This window comes from Fusarium proliferatum (assembly GCF_900067095.1).
Source record: "Fusarium proliferatum ET1 genome assembly, contig: FPRO_scaffold007, whole genome shotgun sequence".
NCBI lineage: Eukaryota > Fungi > Ascomycota > Sordariomycetes > Hypocreales > Nectriaceae > Fusarium > Fusarium proliferatum.
In genome coordinates this window covers 818154-832920 of record NW_022194796.1, presented here as the reverse complement: position 1 = coordinate 832920, position 14767 = coordinate 818154, and the positions used below count along the sequence as shown (strand labels likewise).

The window sequence follows — 14767 nt, the reverse complement described above, 5'->3', positions numbered from 1 at the left end:
CTCTCAAAGTTCGCTGTTCTTTCGATTCCCCCTGTCGCAACGGCTCCGTCTATCAACTCTTTGACCCTGCTTTGTACCGCAGAATTCTACGGCGGCTCCCGTGTAATTTCGTGCTTGGGCAGACTGTATCCTGATACGCCTTTGTACAGGGGTTTTGCTGGCAGCTTTGAGGTTATTGCTGTCGCGTAAGGAGCCTAGCGCTTCCAGAGTGGCTCAAAGCTGTATAATATTCGCATTAAGCAAAAATATATGGTACGACCGAAAACGAGTGTGTGATAGTTCTCTATTATGAATTGGTGAGGTCGACAGGCACTGGTTGTAAGAATCCAGGTAAGAAAAATAAACCAAAAAGCACTATTGACATGACATTAATCCACGTTGCGATAGCTCGGATCAGCACCTTTCGTTGGCTCGACACGACAGTCCGGGTTGTGGCCGGAACAGGGTCCTTGGCACTTCCAGGCACTCCACTGACCCGCTGTAAGCTCCATTCTTCAGTGGTTTCAGCGGCAGATAGTCCCCTATCGAAACGGCTGCCGTGTGGCCGGGTGGAAAAGCTAACGTCAGCGACGGATACACATTTACCCTAGAGAGTGGTCTAAAGAAGCAATTGAGTCGTGGCTATGTGTCTTTTGAAGATATCTTCTTCTTCTTCTTCTTCTTTTTCCGTTGACATTTGCAACTAATCGCATTGTATGTAGGTAGTACGTAATACCTTGCTACAAGCGAGTGAGATTTCGTATCACCTCACACATGTTGTTTATGAACAATGTCATGGCTCTGTTTGGTCTTTAAAGTGACTAATTTGTCACACTAACATCGACGGACTCACTGGACATATGCAAGCTCGTGCTGAGAAATGATAGAAGTCTGATCAGAAACATAAGTTACACAATATATTCATAAAAGAGAGACAAATACAGGGTATGATTCCATAGCTAATTCTCAGTCCGTTGTCCTATCTGACAGCGGAGGTAATGGAAGGTAAGATATTCAACCTGTGACGTTATTGGCTCTGAATACGCTAAGAGATCGACCAATGACATGAAACAGGGTGCATGTCCCAAAGACTCATAAACGTGAATCAGCAAAAGACTGACACTTTCGCCAACAGGAATACTTGCCAATTTCAAGAATAAAGGCTCTGCTACGCCAAAGGCTACTTGTGAGCAGCGGTTAATTTACCGTGAGCTGGATTGTGTTATGCCCACTTTGCTCTCACGACGTCATACCTACCTGGCCTTACAGCAATTCATATCATATTCACAAATACTCGGAGCAAGGACAGGACTCAGTCCGACGCGCATCATGGTCACCACAAGGCGATCCTCGCGCATCAGCGCTCAGCCAGCTTCCACGAAAGAGTCATTGGAGAAACCAAGATCGAAGGTTACAGGTCGGAAGCGTAAAGCAGCAGCCGTTCAGGACGAGCCTGAAGCACCTTCAACACCACCCCCAAGGAAGCGAGCACAAGGCGAGCCTACAACACCAGCTGTTCCGCCACCAGAGACACCAACCCCTGCGGCTGCTGGGCTCTTTGCTGAGCCGACTAGCATCATTCAGAAGCCTCGTACTGCGGCTGTTACACGACTTGCAAACCCCAGGCTGACAAACGCAACGCTCCTCTCACCAGAGACGTCACGTCTTGTTGCCTCACGGGACATTGATAATTTATCGCCTAGTAAGGCACCGCAAGCTAAGACGACAACAGAGAATATCCTTAAAGAGGCATCTGACTATCTGATCAAAGTTGATCCTCGCATGAAACCACTTGTGGAGAGCCACCACTGCAGAGTATTCTCACCAGAGGGATTGGCAGAGAAAATAGACCCATTTGAAAACCTCTCCAGTGGCATCATTAGCCAGCAGGTATCAGGAGCTGCAGCCAAGTCTATAAAGGCCAAGTTTCTCACATTGTTCGAGGAGCTACCAGGACACCGATTCCCTCATCCCTCCCAGGTGGCTGCCAAGTCGATCGACGAGCTCCGTACAGCAGGTCTATCGCAACGCAAAGCTGAGTACATCAAAGGTCTCGCAGAAAAGTTCGTGAGTGGAGAACTTAGTGCTCAAATGCTCCATGATGCTTCGGATGCGGAGGTCATGGAAAAACTGATTGCCGTGAGAGGCCTTGGGAAGTGGTCCGTTGAGATGTTTGCGTGCTTCGGGCTCAAACGGATGGACGTCTTTTCACTCGGTGATCTAGGCGTTCAGAGAGGTATGGCCGCATTCGTGGGGCGTGATATTGCCAAGCTCAAGGCCAAAGGCGGTGGTAAATGGAAGTACATGTCGGAGCAGGACATGATTGAGCTGTCGGCTAAGTTCTCACCTTATCGAAGTCTCTTCATGTGGTACATGTGGCGAGTCGAGGAGACCGATATCAGCACAATGGAATAAACTTCGGTTGCTGGGTCGGTGTGTGTTTGTTGTTATTGTGCCTCGCAGACAAAGATATACAATCCAATATTCTGTTGATCGGATACACTTCCGTGGTTACTACTGCGAGTGGTGATATCATACTACACAATCAATGCATAAATTTACTACGTATCGACTGTCCTCATGATCTGTCTGGACCCAGTGAATAAGGTCTAATGTATGCGTCTAACAATACATAATCCGTTTCTCGTACTGCCATGAGTTGGTCAGGTTCTTCTCGTCTAAGGAGCATGTCTCTTGGTGTCAGAGGGTCACGGCAGCAAATATAATTGGCTGAGCTTGCACAAAAAACATGATTCGCCATCGGCGATCGGCTCCAGGGGAGGCCTGCTTTTGTGGATTCACCCATAACGGCGCGAAGACGGTTGCGCCACGAATCAACCAAAGGCGCCGCTGCCGAGACTGAAGCGGGCCTCGATGCATCCTGGCATCTTGGTACATCGTGAAGGCTTCAAAAAACAACCAAAAACAACAACAAAGGTAATAAGAACGCCATGCACAATATATCAGACAAGAAGCATGGGTACGTGTCTGGCGAACAACAAACTTGACGTTAGCTCGCAGATCGCGAAGGCTAAATGGGCCAATGTGATCCAAGGGGAATTCAACCTCGAGTGAGGCCCATAAATGAAAGTGTTGTGCAACCACTTCGCAAATCGTTGACCCTCTGCAAGGTCTGGGCAGATATTGAAGCGGGAAGTGGGAATATGCTTGGTTAGTGACGGACCCGATCCCACACAAGCTGCAGGCTTGGCTGTGTGGGTGTGGAGAGTGTAACGCGTCAAGGGGCGGCGGATAACATCGATTTAGGTGCATATGTATGTACATGCTTCGATGGAATGGAGGCGTCCGTCGTGGCCTCTTGGACTGCGGAAGTTTCAGCCGAGTGGCCAACGGGAGGAAATCCGGGCATATCTGATCTAAATTAGTGTCCAGTGTCGTGGGCTCTCAGCTGATAACAGTTTTTCTTCCCTCTCATGGTTCGGAAAGACCTTGGAGGCCGAGGTTTTCAACAAGGCCAATGAACCCTGAAGAGCTATTGCCTTAGATACGCGGAAGATACTCCGAAGAAATGCCCAATATGCTCTGGTGTGTTGTTTTGATTACCTGTATGATTATTATAATCAAGATCATCCTCAATGGACATCTCGAGTCCGTGAAACTGAAAGATAACCAAACCCATGGCGACTGTGACAGGGCATGAAAACAAATCAGGGGCGAATTTCGGTTAAAGGGCGGTGCGAGAAAAAAAAAGTCCATTTTAAGATCGGAACCTTGGATCTATCCGCGGCATGTGCCCCAGCACATTTGTATGAGTGACAATCCACTGAGATAAAGAAAGGCTGGGCAGGTTGGGATCAAACACAGGACTACCACATCACTTGAGACTCTGGTTCAAGGGGCAAGAGAAAAAGAAACACATGGATCCCGGTGACAGTGGCAGTCGCGTTGCATATCAGTTGTCCGAGACTCTGAATGCTAAGGAGGTATATGAACAAGGAAAGGGAAGCGAGTGCGTGAAGTGGAATGATGATAGAAATACCCATCCATAAAGGGAGAAGCATTGGTCGTTATCCCCGGAGCCTCCGGAAGTTTCGATGCCGAGAAAAGTCGTATCGTATTGTCAGTAGTAATAAGATTTGAGACTTCGAGTGGTGTTTATGCTTGGTGATTTCGATAATTGATTCTTCAATGAATAGCGATTAATGAGTTCGTTTTAATACTCATGTCATTAAAGTAGGCTCGTGTTCGCTCGGTTGAATAATTGTCATATCTGTGACTGGACTCTGTCCTACTATATGCCGGGTATACAGTATTCATTGCCCTTGACAGGTCGGCTGTGTAACCTTTGCCTCCAACTGGCAACATGATTGATTTGTCTCATGGAAATGATGACGTCTCAGTGGAAGAAAGGAATTGAAGATTGGGAATCCAGGCCCAGCCTGGATCGTGAAATCAGATGTACATAAATCAACCAGCGGACGTGGGCAAAAAAAGACAAATGGAACAAGATGAGTTTGACAGGGAAGACCGTGCAATGTCTCCGTCTGTTAGCGAGTACTTCAAAAAGGGCGTCATGCCAGGTGATGACACAATAGGATCGCTTTATTGGGAGGTATTTCACTATCAACACAGAATCCATATTAAAGACATGGAGTTTAGGGCCCCTGCTAGTGGATGCGAAAGGTGGATACTCTGAACAGCGTCCGTAGGTGAATGAGGTGCAAATCTCGTCTGGATGTGATGCGATGTAATTAGAGGCACAAAGCTGGAGATTGTATGTAGCTAATTTGGTAATGCGATTGTCAGGGAATAACAAACACAATCTACCATGTACAAGTATCGGACTGAGTCTAATAATAGAAGAATCATGGGCAAATGTGCCTACTTAAGAATGGTCGTCTATGAAGGAAGGTTATCTACGATTATGTATGTATAGGTGAATAAATTCAAAGCTGGATACATACCTACTGACTTACCTACTAGATTCAGTAATGCGCTTGGAGTGGCTATAGAAGCCGCGGTGCCTGGTAGAGCCCGCTAATGCATATGCAACGCAGTTACAGTCAAAGAGGCAGAAGAAAATGTGCACCCACTAATTTCCTCTTTGGAGCCGTTGACTGTTTTGGTTGCTGGCCAAGCAGACTGGAAGTCAGAGAGTGTTGTCATCATTGTTGCATCTACTCCGTAGCTCTGCTTACGCGGCCATTGGGCTTTTGTGAAGCCGGAGGTTGGTATAGAATGCGAGCGCATAAGGTCTTGGCTCGGAATACAGGCAGAAAAAGAACCTAGATTGCTTTAAACTAGGACAGATCGAAAAAAAAAACCCTCTCAATGGATTAGCTAGCGTCTTGATAGTTCAGTGGTGGTCGGTGTCAATAATTCACGTCGTGTTGAGTGGTGCACTGATAGTCTGATATGTACAGTAACAGATGAGGCGTAATCAAGTCAGTCAGTGGGCCCATGTCTCTGAACCATTAGCAGGAGATTAGGTAGTGCCTACCTACTTACCTATGCCGTCTATCCTTAGGTATCTAGGTATTTCTCACACCTGGTCAATGGAACCGTCGCACCCGTCCAATCCACACTGGAGTCTGGAGTCCAGCTCGCCCTGGCATCGCCTTGCGCCGGTACTGGTTCCTTTTTGGTCTTCAGTGTCTGAGTGCCCCTGAGAGAATGGGCCCCGAAACGGGTGACTGACCTGTCGGTGCCCTGCTTTTGTCCATGAACTTATTAGGTTTTGCCGTCCAACTCGAACCCACCCTCGTAGCTCCCCTGCTCCCCCGTGCCCCATGCAGGCGGCGCCGAATTCCCACCGTGCACTCATCTCGGTCGACCATCTTTCATCTCCTCCCTCCCGTCTCCTCCTCGCTTTTCCTCTCGCTCTTTCGAACTTCTTCTTTCCTCTCCTTGTCGGTAATATTTCTCGTCCAGTTTTTCTCTTCACGCCACTCGTTTCCGTCAGGCTCTACTCTGCCAGACTTTATCTAGTTCTAGGAATATTCTTACAGTTCCGTGATATATCTCAGTCGTTCGCCGAGAAACTCCCAAGGATTTGAAGAATCAACACCATCCAACAAAACCACAGGAGAGATCCTTTCCCCTAACAAATTAGGTACGTACGAACATTCATCGCTCGGTCGACTGGCTCCATCCATTGTGAGGTGCTTGCCGAGACGCGCATTTACTTGGCTTGTGCTCCTTGATTGGTTTCAACCGTTCCGTCCCGTCTTTCTTGCCGTCTTGTTTTCTTTCTTTCCTTCACCTGCCTCAAATAATCTTCTTGCACGCTCTTCCTCCATTCACTTTTGCGATTTGGTCATTTCTTGCCTACGATTACCTAGACTTGACGCATCTCTTCTCCCCCCCTTCGCATATTCTTTTCAGGTTGGTTGCCATCGGACATCCTCTTTCCTGCCAAAAGGGGCCTTGCTATCAAGCACCGCTATCTCCACGGTGTATTGCAGTTGTTCGCTTCACACCACTCATCACCAGCATTGTTTCTTTCGAGGCGGCTCTACTTTGGAACGACATTGATAGGGACCACCGCGACAGACCAGCTCACAGCCCTCGTCCCGCAATCGTGTATAATCAACGTTATCTAATTGCTTGTTTATCCAGGTCATAATGCATTCCGTTAAGGTCCTCTCAGCCATTGCGGCCCTCGGTGTCTCTGCCGTTTCTGGTGGGTGAAATCAGATACAACTTCTCGGATATCCTTTTAACAGTAACCTCGTCTAGCTGCCACTTGCACCAAAGACATCAAGATCACCGAACCCACACAAGTCATCAGCTGCGATGTTGTTGATGCCGATGTCATCATTGACAAGTCTGTTTCTGGCGCCGTTGTCATCAACGGCCCCAAGCAGATCAAGGGCAACTTCCAGGCCAAGAACGCTGGAGACCTTATCTCTCTCTCCAGTACCTCTATTAATTCTATCACTGGAACATTCGAGCTCAACAACCTCGAGGCTCTCAACAACCTTGATTTCTCCTCACTTGAGAGCCTGGGAGAGCTTAGCTTCATCAAGCTTCCCCGGCTTGGCGAGCTGAACTTCGGTACTGAAGGCGTTACTAAGATCAAGAGCATTCGAATTACCGACACTTTCATCAGTGATCTTAGCGGTCTCAGCGTCGCCAGTGTCGAGAGTTTCCAGATCGACAACAACCGAAAGATGAACGCTTTCAATTCCGACCTTGTTAACGTTACTACCCAGCTCCTGATCTTCGACAATGGCAACGACGTTATGGAAATTACGATGAACAAGCTCGAGACTGCTGCCGAGATCCAGATTTCTAGCGCCAAGTCCTTCAAGGTTCCTGCTCTTCAGGAGGTGACCAAGAGCTTGAAATTGAACGCCAACCCCGAGCTTCAGACTTTCTCCGCCCCCAACCTGACCACAATCACAGAGACCCTGTCCCTTATCGACATGAAAAAGCTCACCAACGTTTCCTTCCCCGTTCTTGAGGAGATTGGCGGCGGTTTCACCATCCAGAACAATACCAAGCTTGATGCCATTGATGGTTTTCCCAAGCTCGAGAAGGTCACTGGTGGTGTTGCCCTCCGAGGCAGCTTCGAGAAGTGAGTAGAATCCCCCTAGCATATAGCATTCCCGAGTCTAATGAGTGGTTTCTAGGGTGGAACTTCCCAAGCTTGATCAAGTTAGTGGCAGCGTCGTTGTTTCCTCGACCACCGATATCAAGGAGTTCTGTGATTACTTTGACAACCTGAAGGAGGACAAGAAGATCGATGGTGAGGAGAAGTGTACATCCAACAACAAGGAGGCCAACGAGGGTAAGGACGGTGGTGAGGAGAGCGACGGCTCTTCCGATAGCAGCAACAGTGACGACAAGGAGGATGCTGCCGGCATTGTCAGCGTCAACATGGCTGTTCTTGCTCTTGCAGGTGTTGCTGCCGTTGCCCAGCTGTTTTAAGCACGGAGATGAAGATTGCTGGATTTTCTCCTAGAGGCGTCATTATCGTCGTCATCATGTTTCCTGACTTTTCTCTACGACATATTGTGCTTGGTCATCAAGGGGCACAAAATGCTTTTCATGGGGTGGGGTAACTGCGTGTAAAGGATAACCTGTTAGAGCTTAATAATCGATTGTATTTGGACTTTATTCTTGCGATCGTGTTCGCCGAGCCCTGAAAATTGGCATTTCTCCTAACTCGTCATTTAAAGATGTTTAGCTCGTGATAAGCGCTTCTTTTTCATTCTGATTATTGAGTCATCAGGAATCTTTTCAGTCTGCCACTTCTATCAAGGATTGCCTAGTTGCAGGTCTATTACGAATATAAACTCTTCTCCATCCACCTGATAGTCATCTATTCTTTACATTTAGGTCCAGGTTCCTTGGTTCAATCATGGGTGAAATAAGCTCTTCACTTATCTGTCTTCTGACTTTGCCCCCCCCCCCCCCCCCAAGCAATATTACACAAGATACCACGAACGCTTGAGAGGGGGAGGCTATACAAGCATATTGACTGGAATATTACTTGTTTCATGCTGAAGAACGACTTTGGTTGGATAAAAACGTCTCTTCCTCTAGATCTGTAATGTATACGTCTCCATATTGATAATATTTGAGTATAAGGCTTGTTTCTACCCCTTTATTTTTGCTTCTGTCCCGCTGCCTAGCCTTGACCTGTCGTAAGAAGCACTCTTTTTATTGATACTTCCCCAGCTCAAACTTTTCTGTATCGAAGAATTCGGGGACTATTGTATTGCCATTGAATACACGGCCATCTAGTTCATTGACTGCCTGTATGGGTTGTCAGCTGTTTGCGGTTGTGAAAGAGGAAACAGGATATTCACCCGAAGGGCTGAAACTTGATTTGTGAACTTGATAAACACTTTGCGACTTTCCTGGTCAATATATAGTCTCTCCACGCGGCCGTACTGTATCTTTGTTAATTATACCATGCCTGAAAAAGGACATAACTTTCACAAACCTTTTCTCCACACTCTTCTCCGATCTCTTGTCCCAAACCTCCTGCAATCTCCTCCTCGAGATTCGGCATATTTTCAAGCATATTGCGTAGTACTATGACATCACTCATAGTACCGAACTTGCCTGCATTTTCCTCTTTGCGCTTCCCACCAATGATCTTACCCTTACCACCTGGCTCGGCCCATCCTCCGCCATCTGCGTCGGCTTTCTTCCGCCGCTTCTCGACCTGAACACGCAAAGGGTTGACAATTCCTGACTCATCAGCACCAAGTCCACTGCCTTTTGTCCATCCGTATTTGCTCATCAATCGATGGGCAAAACCAGACTGGCCTGGACGGCTTGACCGAGCCTGAGAATCGTCACCAGGTTGTTCCGGAAGACTGGATCCAAGGGTTGGGGGCGGAGAATACGCATCGTCTTCGACATTATCCCCTGCTGCGTCTTCGTCGTCATGTGGCTTTGAATATCTTACCGGAGCGCGTGATATGGTGGCTGAATTGGAAGGCTGAGAGGGTGATGCTTGTGCAGCAGGGGGAAGAGGAGCGTCCTCTTGAGATATAGCTACACGGCGAGCAAATGCATCATCCCCACTAACATCGCCTGGAGGTGGTCCTGGGGGTGATTGAAGCGGTGGTGGTACGAAAGCATATGACGAAGGTGGAGCGAACTGATCTGGCAAAGGTAAGAATTTAACTGAGAGGTGGTTTGCAGTGAACTCACTTGAAGGAACATGCCGGGTTTGTTCGTCCTCGTCCTCATCTGAGAGGTCGCTTTCATCGCGTCTATGTCGGTGCCTATAAAGCAAGGCTTTCCAATCTCTGACCTCTTGGACTTTCTCATCACTATGCAGGTATTCTTCAACATTAGTTGGCCGTGTAGGGTCATAGATATCGTCCCAGTTTGTCTCAAATTCCTCTTGTTGTCTCTTTTTCTTCTTCTTGCGGCCGCCACGCTGACGCTTTTCGCCCATCCCATACATCCACTCATCTTCCTCAGTGGCGGCCCAGTCTGCAAGCGTAGTCTTCGGTTGCACAGGAGCTGGAGGAGCAGAATTCACAGCCTGCTTAGAAACAGCCGGCTTGGGGAATGCCGGCTTTGGCTTGGCTTGCTTCACCTGTGGACGACGTATAGGTTGAAAGCGAAGGGCGGGATCAACGGGCTTCTTGACGGAAATTTCTGCAGATGTGTCTTCTGTTTGGCTGTACAGAACAGGGGCTGAAGATATTGTCGCTGAGGTTGAAGGTGTATCATTGGGATCCAGCAGGTTCTCATAGAGAGATAGCCCTCCTTGAGGCGGCGGCGGCGGCGGCGGAGCTGCCATTGTTGTTATTCAGGACTATTGTATGATGTACGGAGATATGAAAGCTTGAAGAGCCGAGTCTTGATATTTCCTAGTTCAAGGGATGGTTGCGTAAGTTGAGTCTTGAGCTTTATGCCGAAGTTATCTTGTTTTATACACAACTGTATGAGTCTGATGTGAGAGCAAATGCGCCGGGTAATTAGCGGTAGTCGCCCACATTATAGGTAGGTCCTAAGGCGAACACCTCATTGATGGAAGCTTGAGTGGGCACCACCCAATCGGTAGGTAGGTACTTAGGTACCTTCCTAGCACCTCGCCTGCCCTGCTCTGCATGTACCCCTCCAATAACTTGGACCCCGCCAAAACTTTGGAGAAGGAAGCTTCCTGGTCCATTCACCTCTCATTACCTCACGGCAACTTGCATGAGCTTTTGTTTATACCTATTCACCTGCCTGAGTATTTCTCTCGACTTAGGCTAACCCATACCTCAAACCTTCCTCAGTTTCTACATCTCTTTTCAAAGCCTTTTCGGCGCCGGCTCGTGCAGGTTAAAGGAACGTCGTGATCTTGCCGGGCAGTTTGTTTTTAAGTGCCTGCTCCAGGGCCTCGAGATCTTTACCACCGCCTCCCCCCACCGTATCGACTCTCTCCTTGCACCTTGCGATCGCCGAAACGTATTTTTACAGCATAACACTACACTCGCCATGGCTGATCTTGCGAGCCGAATTACAAAGCCTGATGAGGCTGCCGCGGATCCTCCAGCCGAAAGTGCTCCCGCCTCTACTGGCGAACTTGGCCAAGCCGACGGCAACATCGAGGACCTCGGTGGCTCTGGTCTCCATGAGCCTGAATGGGATGTCGAGGTCTCCCTGAGCGAGCTACAGAACAATGAAGCCACCCCCTTCCACTCTGCCACCACCTGGCAGGATCTTGGCCTGTAGGTGGTGATCATCTCATTCTAGAAGAAGCGTTACTGACATTTCTTTTTCAGCCGCGAGGATATTCTGAAGGGTCTCCTCAGCCTTAACTTTCTGAAGCCCTCCAAGGTACAAGGCAGATCACTTCCGCTGATGCTCAGCGATCCGCCGCGAAACATGTTGGCGCAGTCCCAGTCTGGCACTGGCAAAACCGCTGCCTTTGTGACCGCGATATTGTCGCGAGTTGACTTCAGCAAACCTGACCAGCCCCAAGCTCTTGCTCTTGCGCCTAGCCGAGAACTGGCGCGACAAATTGAAGGAGTTATCAACGCCATCGGACGCTTTATCGAGAATAAGAAGGTTGCTGCTGCGATCCCTGGCGCACTCCCTCGTGGAGAACCCGTCAGAGCTAGTGTCATTGTCGGCACTCCAGGTACAGTGATGGACATCATTCGACGCAGACAGTTGGATGTCTCTCAGCTCCGCGTTCTTGTCCTTGATGAGGCCGACAACATGCTGGATCAGCAAGGACTCGGGGACCAGTGCCTTCGGGTCAAGAAGTAAGTTCCCACGGAGTTGGAGTTTACCGACGAAACGCTGAAACTTGATAGCATGCTCCCCAAGGACATCCAGGTCCTTCTTTTTTCGGCCACCTTCCCCGAGAATGTCATGAAGTATGCCAGCAAGTTTGCGCCTAACGCCCATAGTCTTAAGCTGCAGCGTAGTGAGCTCACAGTCAAGGGCATCTCTCAAATGTTCATCGACTGCCCAGATGACAATACGAAGTACGATATTCTCTGCAAGCTTTATGGATTGATGACCATCGGCCAGTCAGTCATCTTCGTCAAGGTAAGTAGTTCTGGTTATTCGTTGGATCTCTGCTCTAACTCTCTAAAGACACGAGAAAGCGCCAACGAGATTCAGAGGCGAATGGTAGCAGATGGTCACAAGGTCTCCGCGCTCCATGCTGCTTTTGATGGATTCGAGCGAGATGATCTTTTGTCCAAATTCCGCCAGGGCGAGAACAAGGTTCTCATTACCACCAACGTTTTGGCTCGTGGTATCGATGTTTCCAGTGTGTCCATGGTTATCAACTATGACATCCCCATGAAAGGAAGAGGCGACACTGAACCAGATGCCGAGACCTATCTGCACCGTATCGGCCGAACCGGTCGATTTGGCCGTGTCGGGGTCAGCATCAGCTTCGTTTACGATAAGAAAAGTTTCGATGCCTTGAGCAAGATTGCCGAGCAGTATGGTATTGACTTGGTCAAGCTCGATACCGAGGATTGGGATGAGGCAGAGGAACGAGTGAAGGAAGTCATCAAGAAGAACAGAGCTCAAGCTTCGTATGCCCCTAGTGCGACTGAGCCTAAGGCTACCGAGGGTGCCTAGAACTTGCCCGCGTACGGAGTTCATCCTGGATTCCATAATGGTTTCGGGAATAACGGACCACGCTTTAACGGTATGGCCTATGGCGGCATGAACCAGAATGGGATGGCCTACGATCGCATGAGATTTTGAGGTTACAATCGCCACAATACAATGATTTGATTCAGCGGGAGGTGCGTTAGAGCGGTCTATAGCTGTCGCCAGCCAGCAGTTTCTGACCTTTTCGAAATGCGACAGAGTTAAGATGGACTGCGGGATATTGAGAATGCAATTAGGCGGAAAAAGCTAGCTACTCTATGTCTGTCTTTTGCAGGATGGAGACACCAATAAAAGAACAAGGCTGCCATCAAATTGTTGTTCACCTGGCGTTCCTTCCACAGTCGTTTATACCTGTGCCATCATGCACAATGGTGCAATACTGTGATGATTTCTCTCACAAAAAAAACGCGTCTCGCAAGGCGAGTCTGGCCTGTTCAGGCAGTGTCACATCTCGCTACTGAGAGACTCACGTAGGTTTTAAAGAAGCAGTAATTGGGTACCATGGAGATCGAGTAGAGCAAGTATAGGTCTTGCTTCTCGTGAATTATATGTTAACACTAATAAAAAACCAAGATGGTGAAGTTCGGCCGTGAAAGGGACCCAGCCTCGTTATGTTAGCCGTCCATATTTCTCCCCAACTGTCACTTATTATTAATCCTTGGTGGCCTAGCAGCCAAGAGTTTTCACGATCCAGCCTCTCCATTTACGCCAGCGCTACTCACCGCTCTCCCTATTTCCATGACGCCCATGACGCTACCGCCAGGAACGGATCTTGTTTGTGTTACAAAGCAAAACTGGCTGGCTGGCTACTTGTGATGGAAGTTGTAGAGGCGTAAACAAATTCAGAAGTGCATGTGTTGATCGATCAATACGGGACGCAAGAACAAGAGTTCCGTGTTGTGAAGTGGACCCCTCTATTTGAGACACAGGGCATGGGCGTGGACAAATTGATAATGTTACTGTCTCTACACCTCAAGTTCAGCTCACGCGACGCCCACAACGTCGACGGCAACGTTGATCAACGGCCACAACGGCATAATGGCGGAGGGGGTGGATGTCATGATGCTATCAGGCTCGAGCAGCCTGACGCCGAGGAGCCAGTCAGAAGAAGGTGTGAGATGGGTTGGGCGCCATCTCATCGAGAGTTATGCGTTGTAGCCAGGTCGTTTCTGGAAATGCTGAGTATTGACAATGATTGACATGAATTGCCCCCCCCACCGAGGGGGAATGGCCTACATCTGAGGCCCGAGGGCTTCCGATATCGAGATGCATAATGGGTCTGCCAGAAGAAGCTTCAGACGCGAGCCACGTTGCACATCTGAAGCAACTAAACCGCTCAGTTGCAGCCATCCACCATCGATCGACCTGCCGAGCCATCCAAGGTTTTGAGATGTTGTCCTCCATGGAGAGGAGGCCCGTACCGGGATCCGCCTGCTAGGAGCGGCCTTTGGCGTGGGGATGGCGGGTCCAGACAACCTTCGATATTGAAACCGGTCCAGACGACTTTGCAGCTGACGGTGGATGACAACGGGCTCTGAAGGCTCTGATATCCGCCATGCTACCAGGCAGGGCAGGTTGACCAGTGTTGCACAAAGCTGGTCTGCTAGTTATTGCCCAATTGCTATCTTGCCTGCCTGCCTGGCACGCATCGCATCGCATCATGATTGTCTGTCACTCGTGCCGCTTGGCTCAAGGGTGCTCGATTGTCATGCTGGCAGCGGCCCGTCATGCAGGTCCGTACTGATTCTGCTATCCGAGCCTGGGTACAGTACCTTATTATTGGGCCGCGATAGGCCTCATCTACACTTGGTCAAGTAGGTCAAATCAATGCATCATTGTTCTGTTCAACCTCGTCGAGTCCTCTGATGGCCCGCCCCGTTAGGCCCGCCTTACTGTAGCGATATTCACATCCATGGAACCCAACCTACCTTGCCCAACCGCCCCAGCGACGTGGCGCCAGCCAGCGCTGGCTCTGCATGGGCCAATTGCGCATGGGCACGATGCAGCAGTCGCTGTAATCCTTGGGGTTTGGGCGCCTGTGGCCCATCGCAAGCAGGGGACTGGGCAATCAGACTGGGTTTTTTCAGGCCTGCATGCTTTTTTCTCCAGCAGTCCTGCCTTGAGAGAAATGGACCCATCCATCGTTCGCCTCAAGAATACCTCTCGTGAATGACCTCTCCGGACCTCCCACCCGTTCGCCCGTTATGATCCGAGGCTTGCATTTCGC

At 49.2% G+C, this 14767-nt stretch overlaps 4 protein-coding genes across 4 annotated transcripts; 3 read left to right on the top strand and 1 right to left on the bottom strand.

Moving 5' to 3' along the window:
• Window positions 1–1308: 1308 nt before the first annotated feature.
• On the top strand, window positions 1309–2394 carry FPRO_07931 (uncharacterized protein; the record flags this gene model as incomplete). Its single annotated transcript, XM_031233959.1, has 1 exon — window positions 1309–2394. The coding sequence occupies one exon, from the start codon at window positions 1309–1311 to the stop codon at window positions 2392–2394; it is 1086 nt and encodes a 361-aa protein (XP_031083744.1).
• A 4170-nt stretch (window positions 2395–6564) lies between these two features.
• On the top strand, window positions 6565–7872 carry FPRO_07932 (uncharacterized protein; the record flags this gene model as incomplete). The annotated part of the gene is made up of 3 exons (XM_031233958.1): window positions 6565–6622; window positions 6679–7519; window positions 7575–7872. 3 exons carry the CDS (start codon window positions 6565–6567, stop codon window positions 7870–7872), a joined length of 1197 nt encoding a protein of 398 aa, XP_031083743.1.
• A 735-nt stretch (window positions 7873–8607) lies between these two features.
• On the bottom strand, window positions 8608–10213 carry FPRO_07933 (related to DNA-damage repair protein DRT111 precursor; the record flags this gene model as incomplete). Its single annotated transcript, XM_031233957.1, has 4 exons — window positions 8608–8703; window positions 8757–8840; window positions 8894–9564; window positions 9613–10213. The coding sequence occupies 4 exons, from the start codon at window positions 10211–10213 to the stop codon at window positions 8608–8610; spliced, it is 1452 nt and encodes a 483-aa protein (XP_031083742.1).
• Window positions 10214–10896: 683 nt separating this feature from the next.
• FPRO_07934 (putative RNA helicase DBP5) lies at window positions 10897–12504 on the top strand (the record flags this gene model as incomplete). Its single annotated transcript, XM_031233956.1, has 4 exons — window positions 10897–11129; window positions 11184–11669; window positions 11721–11958; window positions 12007–12504. The coding sequence occupies 4 exons, from the start codon at window positions 10897–10899 to the stop codon at window positions 12502–12504; spliced, it is 1455 nt and encodes a 484-aa protein (XP_031083741.1).
• Between the last annotated feature and the right edge of the window lie 2263 nt (window positions 12505–14767).